At 41.0% G+C, this 19,836-nt stretch overlaps 2 protein-coding genes across 6 annotated transcripts in view; one reads left to right on the top strand and one right to left on the bottom strand.

The window, feature by feature from the left end:
* Positions 1–1,031: 1,031 nt before the first annotated feature.
* On the top strand, positions 1,032–11,444 carry LOC142376935 (zinc finger E-box-binding homeobox 2). Its single transcript, XM_075460645.1, has 8 exons — positions 1,032–1,044; positions 1,850–2,134; positions 3,480–3,689; positions 5,508–5,701; positions 5,848–5,959; positions 6,187–7,709; positions 7,793–7,976; positions 9,119–11,444. The coding sequence occupies exons 1-8, from the start codon at positions 1,032–1,034 to the stop codon at positions 9,718–9,720; spliced, it is 3,123 nt and encodes a 1,040-aa protein (XP_075316760.1). The 3' UTR covers positions 9,721–11,444.
* Positions 11,445–14,477: 3,033 nt separating this feature from the next.
* arhgap9 (Rho GTPase activating protein 9) overlaps positions 14,478–19,836 on the bottom strand; it is a 52,212-nt gene continuing 46,853 nt past the window's right edge. For 4 of the 5 annotated variants that reach the window (XM_075461453.1, XM_075461456.1, XM_075461455.1 and 1 more), the window contains 2 exons: positions 18,982–19,087; positions 14,478–15,886 (listed from right to left, as the gene is read on the bottom strand). In XM_075461453.1, coding sequence (XP_075317568.1) covers positions 15,700–15,886; positions 18,982–19,087 — 293 coding nt within the window. In that variant the 3' untranslated portion in view covers positions 14,478–15,699. The remainder of the gene's footprint in view (positions 15,887–18,981; positions 19,088–19,836) is intronic. The other variant, XM_075461457.1, reaches the window with a different exon arrangement.

Raw genomic sequence — 19,836 nt, 5'->3', positions numbered from 1 at the left:
ATTCCTCCCTATGTTAGTCGTCTGTATGAGGCATGCTTTGGTTGACTGATCTCTGGTGAATCCAAATTTTGCACGAGTGTACTTTATATAGTGATGTAATGAAAACGGGACTGGACAAAAAGCCGATGCAAACAGATACTTGTGTAGGAGTTACATTCTGTGATGAGGACTAACTTAAATGTGTCGTGTGTGTGTGGGCCGCCCCCTCTGTAGCACCAAGACCCCTGTGGCTGTCTCAGTATCAGATTGAGCGCGGTTTTTTTTGTCCGCTAAATGTAAAGTTTACAAAGTGGACTTTTATCTAACGTCTCCCGTAGTGCGCCGTGAATGGCTTGTGATACTGTGAGCCGTAACTAGATGCGTCGAAAAGTTTAAAGCCTGTACTCGGCAATTAATGCAATTAATAGGGCATATAGTTGGAGCACTTCAAATAAAAAGAATCTCTCTCAAGAGTGACTGAGTGTTGTTTTGACATTTTAAAGAATAAACTTTGTTTTTGGGAAATTCAATAAGCTATGAAACTCCAAGCTTTCTGATCTAATGAAAAGAAAAAACGTGGCACTTTCTCAATGCTAAAGAGAAAAATAGGAAACATTGAAATATCATATTTCTGCCTCAGTCAGAAAACAAACTAATAAGATACCCTTAATTTCACGACAACACAGAAAGAAGATATAGCCCACTGTGCACTTGCCCAGTCCATGCCCCCCTCCACAATAGCTTGGCTTTCTCTGGTGACACATTTCAGAGTTTATTTGTGTTCTTAAATGGTCATTACTTGGTTGTGATTAGATATTGCCAATCAGTGAGAGGAAAGCAGAGCGTTCTCAAAAGAAAAGCTTTGGAAATAAGAGACTGCAGCTTAAATCCCAGGCATGTGTTTGTGATTGTCATTTATTGTTTTTACCATGGGAAAAAGTAATGCGCCTTTCCATTGTTGCTGCAGTCTGAGCACAGAGGCTAAGTTTTGAGATTGCGATGTGTGGTATTTATTTCTTATGGCTGCAATATTTTCTTGCCGAATTGTCGAAATGCATCTTACAGGTACTATACTGTATATGTGCTAATAATATCTATATAGAATTTTTTTTCTATTATTATTTTGTGTTTTTTAAGATCAGCTCCACAGTTTGAGCTAAAAATAAGAAACAAGTTTAGAAAATTCAATTTGAAAATTAAAACCCTTGATTTCAACAAATATCATAATTATAGTGATTGTCACCAACATGAAAACAATCTGTATTTTATTAGTTTAATATCTGATCACTGTTGGATTGCATGTTTACAAACTTTTTTTTTTAAATACAATCTCAGTTTAATTATATATATTTCTGTGAATCTTTTTTTTTTTAAAGGTGTCCATTTTGAAACTAATCAGAATCTTTCTTGTGCCACCTTCACAGGAAAACAACAATTTCCCTTTTATTTACAGAAGAAATACACTGAAATACAAATAAATAGAAGTGGGCTCTTTATAAAAAAAAAATAACATGCAAGATTTATTTGTAGATTTCACAAAAACATTTTGAATATCAGGTTGTGGTTTTTTTTCCTTGTTTGGTTTCAGTTCCTTGTGTCTTTTTCATTATAGAAAAGCTCACTCTACTGAGTGTCATCTGAAATTGTATGTTTCACATTAAAGTTACATTACATATGTAGTTAAGGTAACGGTACAAATGAGACAGATCAAAGATGCATGCTAAATATATTTACCCTTAACAAAAAATGTTGTGTAGTTAAAAAAATCACACCAAAAAAAGACCCCAGTGAGTATGTTTTACATTTGCAGTATTTTCAAATGATTTTTATGTTCGAACTCTCTGTTTTTCTTCAACTGCTCCCCTTTTAGTGGATGCTGAGCAAGTGAGTTCGCTGGGATCTGAGGAGGATGATGAGGTGGGTTTGTGGAGTCTGGAGCCCCAAGACTGCCAAGAGAGCCTGGACAAGACGAGCCTGACACCCAGTGAGGGGACGGAGGAGCCCGGCAGCCCTGGTCACTCAACTCGACTGCACAGCCTCAGCCCTGGCAGCAGGAACTGCTGGGGCCAGGTGGAGTCAGAGGCCAAGGCCGAGGAGGACGCCACCTACACAACCACTGACGGGGAGGCAGACCAGGAGTCACTGAGGATGTACTGTGAGTTCAAACTCAAGTGTAGCCCTGTTTAGTCAGATAAGCCCAATCTGTTGCCTTTATTTTGCCCTTATTTTCTGAACATATATATATATATATATATATATATATATGTGACTGCTGTTTGTGACACTACTGTGTGTGTAAACAAGTTTGTAGTGTTTTTCTGATGCAAGACGCAGCCAGAGTCATGATGCTTCTCAGAGCCCTGTAGATACACCTTCATATCAGCTCCTTGTGAAACCATGAGTTCCCTACAAGCTGTTCCTTTTTTCACTCTTCTCTTTGAAAAAGGCAGCCCTCTGAAAGCATGACAAAAGAACTCATCCCACACAATATTTCCATGCATCAAAGAGGTGACGTTACGGTACTGAAATCAGCACTGCGCGACGTGAGGCTTTCTCTTTTATTTAGGAGAGATCAAAGACTCACGCGGCTTGCCTACTAACAATCACTTAGCTCCCTCGCCTTGTGTGATTTGGCCTTGCCTGATGAAGGCAAAGCTGAGTTTTTACAACACTCAACCACACAGGCTCTTCCTCTCACCACATAAAAACAGCTCAAAATATGCCAACATCTGCAAACATTTGAAAAATCTTCCTCAAAGTCACTGTAAGCAAAGCTGATTGGCTTGAGTTGTGATAGGAGGCGCCCTCTCTTCTCCTTGTACATCTGCGGCTTTGTCTGTCTGCCCGCCTGTCACTGCACTCAAGGGCAGGAACAAGAAAGAATTCTTACATCTACTTCCATATCTGGCCAACTAGCTCCTTGAATTATTGTTTTATCTGTCATGCTTTACGTAAACAATTTAGTCCCATTAGATTCAGTGTCACTTTGTAATTTATCCGCCCTCCATGCTGAACACACTCACACACACACACACACACACACACACACACACACACACACACACACACACACACACACACACACACATGAATGTATGAACATATCATGTAGACTTACACAAAGACAGAGACACCCTCTGAGGAATCTAACCAATACTGGATAAAAACACAATCGCAGCCAAAGCGTGACCGCACTGACGCACCCACTGAACAGAAAGCGGATCATCGTGTGGAATTCGGGAGGCTTTTAGATAAGCCACGGCTAATTAAAGCAATGTATGTAAAAACATGCATCTGCACTGCAAACTGCTTGATAATCAGAGCCAGTAATATAGGCTCCAAATTGAAAAAGAATCTCGTTGTAATTTGTGAGTAAATGTCTCCAGTCGGACTGAGTGTGCGCTGTTTTATTTTTCAAACTACTCATCCTTTTAACATAATAGCTGGCCAGTTTCCATGTGGTTGTTTCAGGTCCTCTGAAATGTTTCTCTGTCCGCCAGGTAAGAACTTAGACTCCCAGAATGCCTTGGAGGATCTTGCCCACTTCGAAGTTGTGGCTCAGTTGAGGAAGGCCTCTACCTCAGTGAGTATTTTGGACCACTTGAACCATAACGGCACGTCAGCAGGGTTCCATCCGAGTAGCAGGCAAGATGAGCTGCCTCCTGCCATCTGGTCACCAGGAGCTCAGCACTGTTCACCTGAAGGAGGAGGTAGGCTAACCACTGATCCCCCCGCTGTTGTGATACTGAATATGAAATCAATAAATGTGATGTCAATGGTTACTTTTGAGCCAGCCAAGGGGTTGATGCTTATTAAGAAACACTCAGCTGCAAACTGATAGTAAACAGGGTGAAAACACATATATACGATTTTATATGCTAATGTCACCCTGAGAAAACGGAAAGAAAGCAGCAACCCGGCTTTTTGACAGTCAGTGGTTCAGCAAAGAACCTTCATCAGAACCAACAAATTCACCCATTAAAGTTTTTCAATGTTTTATATCAGATATGTTAAATTTACACTAAACATTGTGCAATGTCTATCTGGTTTATTGACTTAGATGTTACAATGTTTGCACCTAATTTAATCATATTGTTATTTAGGATATTCTCTCAATACATAAAATAACTAAACAGTATGATCCATGTACAGTATTTGGAGATACGCATATCTTCAAAGGGTAGGCTGAGATAAGTTCAGTTACACTCAGTTCAGATCTGTAGTCGGTTGTTCTTCAGGCAACATTGTATTCTTGTTGAACTGGGAAGATATGAGGACAGTATGCAGTGATTCCCCTACAAGTCTGGTGAGCCACCTAGCAAAGAGAACACAAGAACACATGGAAATCAATAGCTTTATATTCCAGATTAGTAGTACTGCACAGAGGTTTTGTAAAAGGACCGACGTTTTCGGAAAAAATACTTAGTAGGTGATAGGATGAAGCAGCGATCTATCCTTGTCAAGAGGAAACTAAAACCAATCCGATCACTTAAGCACTCCAAACCAGTCAGTGATTAAGGTACAATATTATTGACTGTAGCCACACTCAAGACTAGCTCGAAAAAAAACCAACTAATTGGATCAAATGTTGTGGATTAAAAACACAAAAGGAAAAGCTTACAAAATAATGTTTTGTGGTTCTCAGCACCATTACAATGCATTTACCAAAAGGTTTGTCTCTAAAGCCTAAATTTGTTGGTGGCTGGTTTAACTATCAGTGGTACAAAAATTATCTGACTTCCTTGTCTCATCAAGTGGTTTCCCAGCTTCAGTGTGCTGAGCCAGTCGAGATGTGTCTGAGACAGTAGCGGATGCAGCAGGTTGCTGGGTTTCTCATTTCCCAGCTGCCATATCAGTTACGACCACTGGCTTATCATTGCCTAGAGATCTATAGATAGCATTAGCAAGGATACGCCCTCTGCTAAATACTCAGTCCCCTTAATTTGGCACATATACTGCATCATAAAGATAATGTTACTCAAGTTGAGAGGAAAGCTCCTTATGTCACTGAAAGTAAAATTAAAACTTGCCAAAAAGTGGAGAAATCTATTAACGATACTAATGAAAGATGTAAAAAATGTTGGAAGAACTGGTAAAAATATCTGAATCTGGTGACAGTCATGAGGACACAAGGGCAAGGGTATGTGTTCTGCTGCTGATTGCAGGAAATCTTATTCTAACCACAACCTCTGCAGCTCTACTGCCAACAGTGTTAAAGCTGCTCCTCAAACCAAATGAAAAGAACATAAAAATTAGTTTAAGAAAAACATTAGTATATACTGTATGTAGTTTACTAAAGCTATTGTAAAATAGAACGTGAGTGTGAATGCAGGTGCGTCATTATACACACTGTGACCCAGTGATATGCTGCCAAACTGTCTGGTGTGCTCATGCGTGCTACAATAGTTCTAAGGCCCCACAGCTATTAACAGCATAATATGGTTTATAAAATGGATGAATGGATAGATTTAATGAACATGTAAAAAGTAATTAATCTGTGTTAAATGTCACCTCTCTCTGGTCTCCAGATGCAGGCAGGTGCAGGCAGGCGTGTCCATTCTGCCACAGAATGTATCAGCAAGAAGCCTCTTTAAGGGACCATGTTAAATACTGTCAGGAAAGGGAGGAGGGGCACATGGTCTGTCCACTCTGTGGATACGTCACCACCCTTAGGTCACAGATGGAGCGGCACCTGGCACTACACAATCAAATACAGGACAAGGTGAGATACACTCAAAAATAAACTAATAGTAAAATCTTTATCAACAGAGAATCCTCTTATAACTGGCATGATATTTTATACAATGTTACACACTGGTTTATTGGAAACCTTAGTATAAAAAAGATGACAACATCTTGTCCCCCTAGAGTGCCATCACTTTGGACCAAGGCATGGAGACCAGGAAGTTCAAATGCCTGCAGTGTGGGAAAGCATTCAAGTACAAACACCACCTCAAAGAGCATCTTCGCATCCACAGCGGTGAGACAAAAAAAACATCAATACAGCCATACTCACCCATCAATTTACTATTGTCTCCACTGTATTGCTAACTGTTATTTACTGTGACAATTATATGGTATGAAATTATAACAAATTAACATGATTCAGTACAGGATAAGATAATTATGGAAAAAGATCACACCCATGCTGAAGGTATTTTCAACTTACTGTTGACATTCTTCTGCTCTCTCTGTCTCATGATTTAGGTGAGAAGCCTTATGAGTGCTCCAACTGCAAGAAACGTTTCTCTCATTCTGGCTCCTACAGCTCCCACTTAAGCAGCAAAAAGTGCCTTAGTGGTGGAGGGAATATCGGGGGGAACCTCGGAGGTACCAGCGGAGCGTTTAATGGACACAGTCAAAGCTCTTACCACCACTCACTCCCAACATCTCCCTCTGCTGGCAGGGGTAGATGCAGTAATGAAAAAGGCTCCGTGCTGGCTTCACAAAATCAGGACAATCCCATTCCTTTTGGTCGATTTCATGCAGATCCTCATCAGTTGTCACTGCAGGACCTCAGTCAGAGCACCACAACTTTCCCCAGCGTGTCAGACCTGGCTCGGCTTTGGGATCCTTCACCAGAGCTCTCTCGGACAGCCAGTTTCCTAAAAGGAACAACTTTGCTGCCTTACCTTCACTCTGGGACCAAATTTGAGCAGATGCTGCAGGACATGCTTCATAGAGATGTAAAAAAAGATGAAGAGATTGTTAAAGGAGATGAAGAGGAAAGGAGGGTGGTTCACAATGGAGGAGGGCCTGAGAAGAATGTGTCACCTGACAGGAGAAGGGAAGCGGTGACATCAGGTGAAGTGGAAAGAGGTGTACTCGGGATGACATGTCGCTGGTGCTTGCAGCTTTTCCCCAATGTGGCAGTGCTCCTGCAGCACGAGCGCTACCTCTGTAAGATGAATAGAGAAGCAATGGAGGTACCTGAGGGTTTTCGAAGGAAAGAGCACTCCTCTCCCCCTTTATTTTTCCCCAGATCTGCTATCCAACCAGAGAAAAGCAAACCAAATGAAGTTACCAATGGACTGTCTGGAAAAAAGTCACCGTCACAGAAACCCAACTGGCTCTCTGTCCCACAACAGCTTATGGTTGCAATGCGGTCTCCTCCGGCCCGTCATGAGGCCTTGTCCTCGCGAATGTACTGGCCCAGCCAGGAAAAAGGAAGCCCAAGTCAGCTGATACACCATTCCCCAGAGATGTCATCACCTCGAGGCAGAAGAAGAGTTCCCTCCTCCTCAGGATTCAGTTCACCTGCCTGCCTAGACCTCACCAGCTGTCCAACTGAAATTTCCTCACCAATGAGAGAACCTGGCAGTCCCTGGTCTGCACAGAGCGAACCGCTGGACCTCTCCCTGCCCAAGCAACCCACAGAGCAAAGGGGGAAGAACAGAACCCCTAATGGGATCTCAGGCAGAGGGGAGAGGAGAGAGCTCGGGACACAGAAGCTTAGTAGACCAAGTCCAACTACACATCTGCCCCTACACCAGCACCCAGTCTTCAGTGGGGCCAGAGTGGGACCTGCTGTGTTTCCTGCCTCTTTATATAATGGGTTTCCCATCTTCAGCCAGTCTGGTGTTGGGCTTTCAGTGCATGATGGCATAACACCAACTCCATTTAGCCCCACAGTTAACAGCCCAGGCTTTCTCTCTCCTGTGGCTTACATGATGGAGACAGATGCAGAGGCTGCACTGAAAAAGATCTACCAGGAGAGACAAGGCCTAATCGTGAGTAAGAATTTTCTTTAGAAGCACAAACTTCTGTGTAAGATTGTGTTGCTGTTGTTATAGTTATATTGTTTCTCCCGCAGGGTGAAGGGTTAAGTCGCAGCGCTCTGGACTACCTCTCTCTAATAGATGATGGATTTGAGGGGGAAGGAGGGTCTGGAAGAAAGAGGCTGAGGAAGACTGATGAGGGACTTTACGCTTGTGACATTTGTGAAAAAACCTTCCAGAAGAGCAGTTCTCTGCTTCGACATAAATACGAGCACACGGGTCAGTAGTTCATGCACAGTCTGCAGTTACATTTCCTATTGTTGATACATAACTCCTAGCCTGGGAATTCCCATGCTGCTTTGCGCGCGATTTCATTCACACTGCAAAGGCAGCCTGGAAACCACCGCCCTTATTTTTGCCTGAGTTAGGGAACCAATCACAGAACGGGGGGGGCAGCAAGACGATGACGACGTCTATGCGCGACACCGAAGCTTGTAGAGTGTTAATCCAACATGGCAGCGGACACAACGTTACCGTTCGATGCAGCCTTAGAAAGTGTTTTAAGTAGCTTAGAACGCAAGTTTACTTTTAAAAAAGAGCAACGTTTGGCGTTGAAAGATTTCATTGCCTCGTCGAATTTCTGTCGCTCTACAAACGTCATCTGGTATAAGTGATACAATTGGCTATGAATCGCGCGCAAAGCAGCATGGGAAGAACCAGACGCCATTTGATAGACATTCGTAGCGCCCAATAAACGGCTCTAGGCATTCGTAAACCACGCCTCAAATACGAGAAAATGCACACCTAGTTCCCAGACCACCATCTCATCGAGATTGTGGACGCGTCAGCCAGGCTAACATAACTCCAGCATTTTGTTCAAATTCAAAGAAATTCTTTAACTGGGAAAAATACTTAAAATAGGGGAAAAAAAGGTAAGCTATCGTATCTGTCAGCTAAATATGGAGCTAGAGCCAACAGTGGCTTCTTTGAAACACAAAAACAAACATTTTAAGCACAATTCTGCAAAAAGTAACAAAATCCAAATTGTACATGTTGTGTCATGTTTACTTCCTCTACTGTTCAAAAAGTTCAAGCCTTAACTGGTTTTATGTTTGCTATTGTGTCACAGTCCAGCTCACAACCCACACATTAAACCAAAAGTCAATGGCTTCACACTTTGATACATGACAAATATTTTTTTCAATTAGTGAGTTTTAGCGGTGCTGGTTTGCACATTTTTATTACTTTTGGACAGAAACCAAAAAGCTATTTTTTTTAATGCTTCCAGTTGGAGCATGAAGCTGTATGATTTCCAAAATGTCCAAATAGCTCATTTAAAGATTTAAGATTTCAGTAAATTAAGTCAAATGTACTTTCTATAGAAAAAAAGCTAATACCTACTATTCTTTATATCATTACAGGCAAGCGTCCCCATGAGTGCAAGATCTGCAACAAGGCTTTTAAGCATAAGCACCATCTGATCGAACACAGCCGGCTGCACTCTGGAGAGAAACCCTACCAATGTGACAAGTGCGGCAAGCGCTTTTCTCACTCGGGCTCCTACTCCCAGCACATGAACCACCGCTACGCCTACTGCAGCAAAGACCAGGATCCAGACCAAGACCAGGAGGAGATGCCTCTCACCCTGAGATCAGACAGCAATTTGGTGGGTAGCCCCCAAAATACCCCTCAGTCCATGGATGACACCCAAACTGCCCACTCCTTCCTCAGCGACTCCAGTCTGGATGGCGCTCCAGATACTCTTAAAGAGGGGGAGGAGGAGGAAAGAGTTAGTGAGGCACAAATGAGTTTGTCAAGGGCAGTAGACGAGCTGGGAGATGGCCTTATCCAGGAATCACCAGCAGGGGAGAATGGAGTGCTCAATGAGAAAAACAATTATGATGTGGGAGACCATATTGACAATACAGAAAACAACCTGTGGGACAGAAACACTGAGGACCAGAATGGAGACAAATGTGAACTTAGCCTGGATCTAACAGAGTTACCTAGAATAAAGACTTAAGTTGACTTTGAGATGCCATTACAATGCATATCTGTTCATGTTAAGACTTGCATATATGACCTCTCAGCTGAGTGTCTTATTTGTTTTAAAACACGAAGAAATGCACAAAACCACCAAAGAACACACGCCCTTAAAAGGAGATACAGTACATACAAATAATGTTAGTGCATATTGCAGTATTTTATCATGTAAAATAGACTTGGTGTATCAAATAGTGTTTTTTTTTTTGTTTTGCTGTGCGTTGGTTTGCTTATTTTTTTATTTAGGTTTTTCTTATGTCCATTGTTTTCCAGGACAGTAAAAATATTTAGTTTGACTGATCTGAGGTCGTGTCACACATCCTGATGTGACGCTGCAGAAATCTCTATTCTGAATGCTTGCTGCTGCCTTTTGTTGCACAAAATAAACATTATTGTATTTTAATGACTAGAATTCAGTACATCTGTTTGTTTTGCTTCATTTAGAATAATTTGTAGATTCACACCAGTGAATGGGAACACCAGAAATTAAGCCCTGAATGATATGTTTACAGGGTGGAAAGACGTATGGAGCTATTTAATGCAAAGCTTTTAGGGCAAAGCTTACAGATGCAGCCATATTAGCAGATACTTTGTGAGTATATTTATTCTTCTTTATAAGGGCAAAAATCATTCAGTATTCAATTTCCTATAATATTATTTGATACCTCTGTTTTACAAGTTTGAAATAATTGTAAAAATGTATGAGTCAAAATGCACATGCAGCTGTTATGTTGTCTCAGAGCTTACAAGCATTTGATTATGGACAATAGAGGTTGTAATTGCAGACTTTTGTCATTTATGCTGTGAAATCAAAAGGTGCAACCAACTCTTCTATTCAGGTCAATCACAGTGCTCAGTAGCTTTAATCTTTCAGCCATCTGTTCAATGCTACGAGCAAGCAGTGAAAAGAGGAACCACTGAAAGGTGGCTCTTTATGTATACAAAAAGCAGTGAATTGCACCTTTTGAAATGTAAGCCTTGCTCGGAGGACAGTCATTTCTGCATCTCTGCTTGGGATGTTTATGGGGGCAAAGGATGAAGTCAGTGTCCTGGGGGTTTTTCCCTTGAGGCAGCAGATTCAGTTTACACTGTCTCACTGTTTGTGTGATGATCACATGGAGCTGCTTGATTTCAGGTTGTGCTAAAATGTCCGCTGTTTCTGGTAATAAATTAACATGTGCTTCAGCCTATTTTTACACACATGTGTGTCACACATTGGGCCTGTTTGTTGAGGTGTGGCAAGAGGGTCAGGACTCAGGACACATACATCAGTTTTGAACTTCCTCTTTCTGCCGTCGGTGTAGTCAATGTGAAAAGTGCCTCAGATGCACTCAGACACTGTGAGCACTCCGACAAAGCCTTGGCCAAATGAGATAAGACGGTGGTGCATGAGGTGTGACTAAGCTTGCAGCATTCATGCATACTGTGCGCAAGACACACATTTTGGTCATAACAGGTTTGTGTGACTGTGTGCATACGTCACATGCCAGTTACTGTCCTACTCATACATAGTTCCTTATTTGTTATTTTCAGGCCCCAACAAAAATGACATGTTTCACTATCAATCAATTTCTGCACAATTATTCATAATACAATATGTGCCATTTTTTTGTATTTTTTACTTAGATCCAAGTCAATTTTTTGTATTAACTTTTTATAATTGTTGCATGTTTGTTAAGGTTTGTAATAAAACTGTACATAATTTGTCACCAGAATCTTGTATTTCATTTATTTTTCTAATTAAAAAGGTAAATATTTTCCTCGTCTTGTCCTGATTTATGGTCTTGTAATGCAGAGACTGAAATTATAAGTCATACAAGCCGTTCAACATTTTAGACACAGATTTAATTACCAGTTCGAGGTAACTTTTGGTGTGGCTGTGACAGATGTGTGACATATATATATTTCAAGTTATTTCAAATGGCTAAAACGTTGCAGCAAGATCAATAAAATGCCACCCTAACCCTAACCCTTTTCGGAAAATTGAAGATGGGCTCCCACATCTGCAGGGCATAGTTTTGAGGCTTGGCTGTGGCCTGGACCACTCGGTTTCCCATGACAGTAAACACTTCTCAAAGATCTCCAAGAGATGCTTTCTTACACTTTGCTTTTTGTGGCTCTGTCTATTTGCATAATGATTCATCAGAGGTTGCTGCTTTGCTCTTGTGAACCTATGTGGGGGACGGACCTGCAGGGGCTTTGGGTTAACGGTAGGGTGACTAAACGACCAGCTTACCGTAAACATAACATTCTATGACAGGTGACGTGGGTGCCATGCATCAGCAGTGTTCAGTCAGCTGTAGCACCAACAGTTTGTGATGTTAGGTGGGCTGGTTTGCTGTAAGATGTCCTTTATTGGAGAGCTGAATTGATGCAGTACATTCTTAAGTTTCAGTTCCCATAAACAGCCGTGATCACAACTTCAGATGTAGTTCAGTGGTGGCTAGAAAAACTTCTCCTGACATATCTTTTCTTTCATTCTACATTAGTTTCATTTTATAAGAAGAAAAATTGAAAGAAATGAAAAAAGGATAGAAAAGGATGAAGCAGCATTAAAATCTTAACTGAACTAAAAACCAAATATCTACACCTCACTCGGACCTATTGTTGACAGTGAGTCAGTCAGTTAAAGCTTTAAAAGGGTGAATTCAAATTTGGATGGTGAAAATGATATTAACCCCTTAATGCCTGAATTTATATAGCTGTATATAAAAAAAATGTTTTGTGTTCGTTTTAGCCTTTAAAGGATAAGACCGTTTTTTTGACATTGGGCCCTTGATTTCACATTATAACATGCTGTTCTACTCACCCCTGCTTGTTGTTGAACATTTGGAGCTGTTCCGAAGATATTCGCGAGGCGTCTGGCTGCTCTCTTGAGATATTCGGCCATGAAACGGTTTCCTATGGGCAAGCTTATACAGGCACAAACTATGCTGTTTATAATTTATTAATTACTCTACACTAGCACTGATAACGTGGAGGTGCGTCGCTTACTTAAAAAAATCCGGGTTACTAATTTTGAATTTTAGCCGAATGAATAAATAGGCAGCAGGTCTGTGGGCTGTCTGTGGCAGTAGCAGACGAGGACGTCAGTAACACCCACTTTACGACAAAAAAATCTAAATTACAGTAACCCGGATTTTTTTAAGTAAGCGACGCACCTCCACGTTATCAGTGCTAATGTACAGTAATTAATAAATTATAAACAGCATAGTTTGTGCCTGTATAAGCTTGCCCATAGGAAACCGTTTCATGGCCGAATATCTCAAGAGAGCAGCCAGACGCCTCTCGAATATCTTCGGAACAGCTCCAAATGTTCAACAACAAGCAGGGGTGAGTAGAACATCATGTTATAATGTGAAATCAAGGGCCCAATGTCAAAAAATCGGTCTTATCCTTTAAGTAGAAGGTAAATAATGCTGAGATTATTCATTTCACTTTTGCACAAAATATAAATAGAAATTTTGGTATGTTGCAAATTTGCGACACCAGGAATAATGGTCAATAATAAGATAACAACAACAACCTGTTGCAGATTTTATATAAAATAAGTCCGTCACTTTGCGGTCCCACTAGAAACAAGTCCTTGTCGAAGGTTCCTTGTCGAACGGTTTGTAGCATATATGCGACAATAGGCGTTAAGGGGTTAAGTTTGAGAGCTGCAAGGCTGAAAAACCTGTAACAGATGTAAACACTTCACAACCTTCTGATTTACTTCTTTCCACAATTTTTCACAAATACTACACAGACCAAAAACCATTTTGTTTCAATGATTCCGCAAACAAAATAATCCCCTACAGATGCAAAATAGTTTTGGAAATAATGTAGGGTTGTTGCTTGTCATCAGTCCAAGTGTCAAAAATGTGTTGTTGTAAGCAAATTTCTCCATAAGTTTGCAGCACTGCTGCTGTCTATATTCACATTTCATGATGAGAAAGAACAGTTTGTGTTTTGCAGGGAAACAAATGCTTTTAATGTAAAGAGGTGCCATCAAAAGTTGCTTTTAATCAAGTGGAAGAAAGAAATAGAAAATGATGTAATAGATTTTTACTCTCACTGCCAATGATCTGCTGATTAGGAGGGAGGAGTGTTTGATTGTCTCTCTGACAGACTGATTCTAATTTTAGTGGGTGATTAGCACCGTCACACCAAAGTGATATAAAACACATCACAGGGAACACGTCGCAGCAGTTCAATGCCACTCGGGTTTTATTGATAGAAAAATCCCTCCAGTCTCAGATTTTTGAAGCAAGAACAAAACACACAGCTTAAAATACTTAATACAACATTTGAAGCACCGATGCTCCAGGCTGTCAGATCTTCTTTGTATAATATAATTACTGTAAAAATCTAAAATAATGGAAGGAGGCTCTGGTACCGTTTTGTCAAAAAAAAACATGAAAAACTGAACCTACTGAGTGAGGTATGTACATGTAAACTCTGATAATATTTGTGCACACATAGATTTGGATCAGACGAACAAGTGTGGTTTGTCTAGTCAAGCTGAAAATTTTTTTGAGTCAATCAAGTTTAAGGATGTCCTTGGCAGTGGACACAGGATCAAGTTAAGACAACTCCTCATCAATCAGCTACTCACAGCTTTAGCTCCTTCCAACCGGCTCACATGAGTTGAATTGATACGAATATAAAAATGAAGGAATACATTTAATAAAGCCCCCCCCCACCCCCCCAGCAGTGCCTCCATTCAGCTCTTTTTTGTCTTTTGCCAAACCCACAGTCAATATAAAATTACCCAAGCCGCAGAGTGAGAGGGTTTGAGGGGAAAATCCACATTTTTAAAACATATGCATTTCCAGTTCCCCTTTTGTTCTGTTATTAAAAGCAGCATTTGCACCAATCACAGGGGATGCCTCCGCCCGCCCAGTCTCTGAGGCCCACATACCTCCACACGCCTCCGCTATCTCTCACGCAACCCGCCGCTCGCTACAAACAACCTGACAGACTCATCCTGGGTGAATATCACAAAACAGATCACATCAGTTTGCTCACATGCTTTTATTGGAGGAGAATTAACCATCAGGCCAAAGTCACATTTTAACAACATACTCTTCATCTGTCCATCAGTTTGAACTTGCCTAATAATAGAGAATATCTAGGTTGGACACTCTATGCAAAGTGCTACTAATTGACAGTCAGTATTTCACATATTTACAACTTAATAATTTTAATTTAATACAAGGAGTTTGCACTAATAAAAATAGATTTAAATTTGTACAAGGAAATCTCTGAGGGTCCACACTGAACAAAGTACTAAAAAAGAACTTTTCCTGCCCTGTTGGCACATTCATCCTATCACTGAAATCATATCTTAGGAGAGTTCTCTGAAATAAACCTCAAAACTCTCTATTTAAACACTGTATAATGTCAGTGGAGATGCGGTAAGCTTTACACGACCAGCCTGCCTCTCCCCTGTTCCTGGTATGTCCACACTTATGCTGCAGGTGGGTTCTGTGGTCCATCTTGCCAGACATGCTGGTGCTTGCGTTTTCACAGTGACATGGTTCTGGTAACTTTAGTTTCAGTGCTACTTTAAGACACATCCCTCCTCATGTTCCAGGTTGAATTTCTGGGCAGGCTGGATGAGATTGATCACTTTTTATCGCTTTTAATTCATCCCGATCAAGTCTGAAACATCAAGAACTGACGAGGAAGCAGCAGTGTGCTACACCGGGGGTGAGCTCCACATCTGCGCTCAAAGGCTCAAGTATTGCAGCTAAAACTGGCTTGTTTTACTATTATTGTTTTAACACGGCTTTATATGGAGGCCAGATGTCATGATTAGCAGCTTTCTGTCCTGGTTCTTTTTACCCCATAATTATCTTTTGATGTGAAATCCATTTTATACCATATGAGTCTACAGGCATTGCTGCAATGCTTATGCTTTTGTCTGATCTGCAGAAGCATACAGAGCTGCCACCTCCCCACGGGACTGCAAAGATCAAGAGAGGCCTCTTGTTCCGAAGATGTGGTCATACTCGCTGAGGATGAGCTCCACCGCCTGGTTCTGGTAAACCATATTCACCGCCATGTTGCCGTTATCCCGCTCTGAGCGCATCAGTGTCGGCCCGAACACGATAGCGATGTTCTGGGAGGTCATTCTGTTGGTGTCTGAATATTCCAACACTCTGCAGGCAACAAGATGGTGAAAGATGCAGGGTTAACGCTACCTTAAATACTGAAAATAAGAAAACAATTAAAAAATGGCTCTGGAAGAAGGATTTTTGATTTACTCCAGCTTATGTGTTTGCAAGTTAAGTCTGCGTACCACTGTGGTCCCGACTGAAATATAGTTGCAGAGAAAAGCTAATCATAAAATGCTCTTTGATTTTTTTTATGTTCACAATTAAAGACAAACTCATTTCGACGAACAATTTAACACACAGACAGTTGTACTGTAATCATTAAAAGCCCGAGCTGGAAAACAATATGTGAATGTCTGAGGTAATGACTTCTCCAAAAGTTATTTGAAGTCAGGATTGGACATGCAGCTTGTAACGCTGCTGCTTCCCCCCAAAAATAATGGTATACAAAGTCTGGTTACTAACAAAGTCTGCTGTTCTCATGGCAGATTGTTTTGTTGGGAAGATGCCTTGATCACAACAAGTCAAAGGATCTTATAACAGGCTGATTGTACTCGGTTGTGGGCAGGCACAAAGACATATTTAGGCCCATCTGCATAAACGTACAAGTTCCTATTATAGTTTCCACATGGAAAACCATATTCCAGGGATCGCCATCTACAAGGAGAGGTATGCAGCCCATTTGCGTGACGAATGAGGTCTGCATGGTCACAACAAATTGCCATGTAAACGCTCGTCCACAGAAAGCTGCATATCCTTCAGGCACGCCTCACTGGAGCCTCATTCACTCGAGTTACAACAGGTATTACAAAATAATTATAGAGATGTGCAATGATAGAAAGGGATGCAACAGTATTTCTCAAGACTGTGTATTTATCAATCGAGAATAAATGTTAACACACAGTGTTAACAAATCTGTAAACTGTTGCTACTCTCTCTAGGAGTGAGAATCTGGTAAAGATCACACCAAGGGCACAGCATACAGTCTTAAAAAAGTAAAAAAGAACCCAAAACTAACAGCAAAACAGCTGCAGACTACTCAAAAACCTCCTAAATCCTTGTTCTGGTGTCCACGAAGAATAGACACGAAATAAGACCACGAGGGAAACCACTGCATCCACTTGAATGCTCCACAACACTTCTGTGACAACGTTCTATGGACAGATATGGTACAAAAGTAACATTTTGTTAAAAATACACAACACTGCACAGTGTGGACATCTTGGAGTGTTTGTGGAGGCCCTGAATTCTGAACTTTATCAAGAGATCTTCCAGGAGAAAGTCAAGGCAGCAGTCAGTGACGTGAAGATTCGGAGAGGTTAGACGATCCAATATTCCAGTGGCACATCCTGCACAACAACAGGACTGTTGAAAAGAAGATCACTCACATTTTGTCATGCAGAAACTAATTCTAAAGCATGACTTGAAGAGGGTTGTTCAGTCAAGATATTAGCTGCTTTAAAACTCCTCCAGTCTGCACTGTGACTGATTAATCAGTGTGTTCAGAGAGACATGAAAAAATGCGACCATGTCTTATTAGTTTTGACAGATTTTGAATAATTGTGACGAAGGCCACGTTTTAAAATCATAAGCACAAAAATCCTGATCACTGTGAAGAGTCCACAGACTTTTACTGGTTGCCACATTTCAGTATCAAATGTAAGGACTTTGCTTGTTTTGGTAATCCCTGACATGTTCAAAAGGGCCACCATGAAGTTGACATTTGTGGCTTTGAATAAAATGTCTCAACCACTCTTGAAAGAATTGCCATAAAATCTGCTAAATAATGTCAGGTCCTCTTTCAGGATCAGCTGAAATAACTTAGACGAAGTTAGCAGATCATTGAGGTGTATGTATTTGATCTTCTTTGGTTTATGACCAAATATCTGTAAAACTAACAACATTCCTAACATATTCTGTTGTAATTCATGATTTGTGCTACGTAGCAAATGTTTGCAAGTAATGATTGCAGACATATAGAGGACCACTGATGCTTGTGGTCATGATGTGACATTTTTGTAAGAGAAAAAAAAAACTCAGAACAGCAACTAAAAGAACCTGTTAGTATATCAGCCAGCAACATTTTACATTTGCAGGCATATTCATGTACAAGCAAGTGGGTTTTGCAGAGTAGTTTTGTGCACAAAAGTGTTCTAAAACCACTGCCTGTATCAACCTATGTTGGTGTGTTTGAGTGTGTGTGTGACTAGGGGGGACTCAGGAATGGGTTAAAGCCACAGCATGAGGCATTCTTCTAAAAATGCCATTCCCACCAAGCCACAGAAGAAGCCAGCAATTGCTCAAAACTTCCACATTAAAAAGAGAGGAGGAAAAAAGGAGAGAGGAGAAGGAAGAGGAAAAAAAAAGACGAGAGCGAGGAAGAGGGCGAAGAGAGAGAAAGAGAGGTTCCAGTGGTGGCGGCGGTGGTGTTGGTATGCCTTCCAGCAGACGAACCACAAGGCTCCCATGGGATCTTCGAGGCAAGAAGGAGAGCGGAGGGGAGAAGAAGGAGGGAAAAAAAAGAGAAAGGGATGAGAAGAGGAAAGGAGGAATAAAAAGAGCAAGGAGAACAGTGAGGAAGTGAGGAAAATAAGATAGTGAGTGAGTAAGAGAGGAGACGAGGGAGTGATTGAGCAGAGAGATAAATGAGAAACAGAACAAGGAGAGAAAATAAGAGAAAGACAGAGAGTTGACAAATTCATGGGGCCCACCACACCCTGGCACAAACATCGGCCTCAGAACACGAACGCTCACCCCTGGAGTGGAAGGAAAAACCATAGGCGGTAAAAAACACACATTTTATGTACTGTAGAAGGAACTGGCTCGCAGAACATCGTAGACCATTCATCTTCCGCCAGCCTTTTCATCTTCACAGGGACCCATACTTAACAACAGTGTGATCCTGGTACAGCACTGGCATACTTTGAGAGCCGGGGCCAAAGAATCCCTGACTGAAAATTATAGAGACAGACCCATGAGGGGACTACCCCCTCTTGTGGTCAGATTTAAAAGGGAGCGCTGTTAGCAAGACATTTTATTTAACTATCAGACCCTGTGGTTCACTCCTTCTAAAATAAATGCAATTTGAACTTCATAGACAGACAGTTGACCTATGTGTCATTCAATTTCCACCCTCTCACCGTCTGAGATGCCGGCACATGAACTGCAGTGTGTCGTGGTTTGGAGGGGGCATGTTAAGCACCAGACACTTCAGGCGGTCCACTTTTTCCACGTAATCTGACATCTCTGCAACACAGAGCAAAAGATATGTCAGGCCACAATAAATGTTATCATTTATATTCTATTTCCCACACTTTATTAGTATCTAAAACCTGATTTACATATCTGCAAACTGATATGAACTCCACAAGCATGCGCCATCTAATCTGATACAGCGGCATGCTATCAAATATCACGCTCGTGGTATGATGAACAGTAAAAAAAAAAAAAAAGCAATAAATGCTGCATAAACTGATAATAAAACATATAAAAAAAGCTCATAATGAGAATTTTTTTTAAATCTTTGTGTGAAACTTTTCTTACTGTGCGTTGTGTAATATGAAATGCGAGATTATCGGCTGTCTTGATAGGAGTGCGTGAAAGATAAGGTGGCACATTGCCATATCAGAGAAGCTCATGCAAATGGAGTTAAAAGGAAACATTTGCTGACTTTTTTTTCTTTTTCTTACTGTCAGTAAATCTCTTAAAGATCACAACTGTGATGTCTGTGATGTCTGATTTTGTGCAACAGGCCAAAACTGTAGATCACAAACTATCATCATGCTTCACTTCACTGTATGGCCTTCACTACGATGAACATGTGTTGGGAACTGTAGCTTATCTTGATTCATTTCAACACACACAATCCCGCTGCTGTTGAAAGACACCGAAAATGCAAAATAAGTACATTTATGGCACCGAGTTATCTTATAAATCACTTGTACACTTGTGGGCTGATTTCATCTTCAGTGGGAGTGAGGGGATCGCTGTGAGGA

Source organism: Odontesthes bonariensis, chromosome 3, assembly GCF_027942865.1.
Source record: "Odontesthes bonariensis isolate fOdoBon6 chromosome 3, fOdoBon6.hap1, whole genome shotgun sequence".
Lineage (NCBI taxonomy): Eukaryota > Metazoa > Chordata > Actinopteri > Atheriniformes > Atherinopsidae > Odontesthes > Odontesthes bonariensis.
This window is presented reverse-complemented; position numbering and strand designations above follow the sequence as displayed.

Excerpts from the sequence above, each read along its gene's own strand:
- LOC142376935 (XM_075460645.1), top strand. Across the intron at positions 5,702-5,847 it reads ACAATCAAATACAGGACAAG|AGTGCCATCACTTTGGACCA; the intron begins GTGAGATACACT and ends TTGTCCCCCTAG. Across the intron at positions 7,710-7,792 it reads AGGAGAGACAAGGCCTAATC|GGTGAAGGGTTAAGTCGCAG; the intron begins GTGAGTAAGAAT and ends TTTCTCCCGCAG.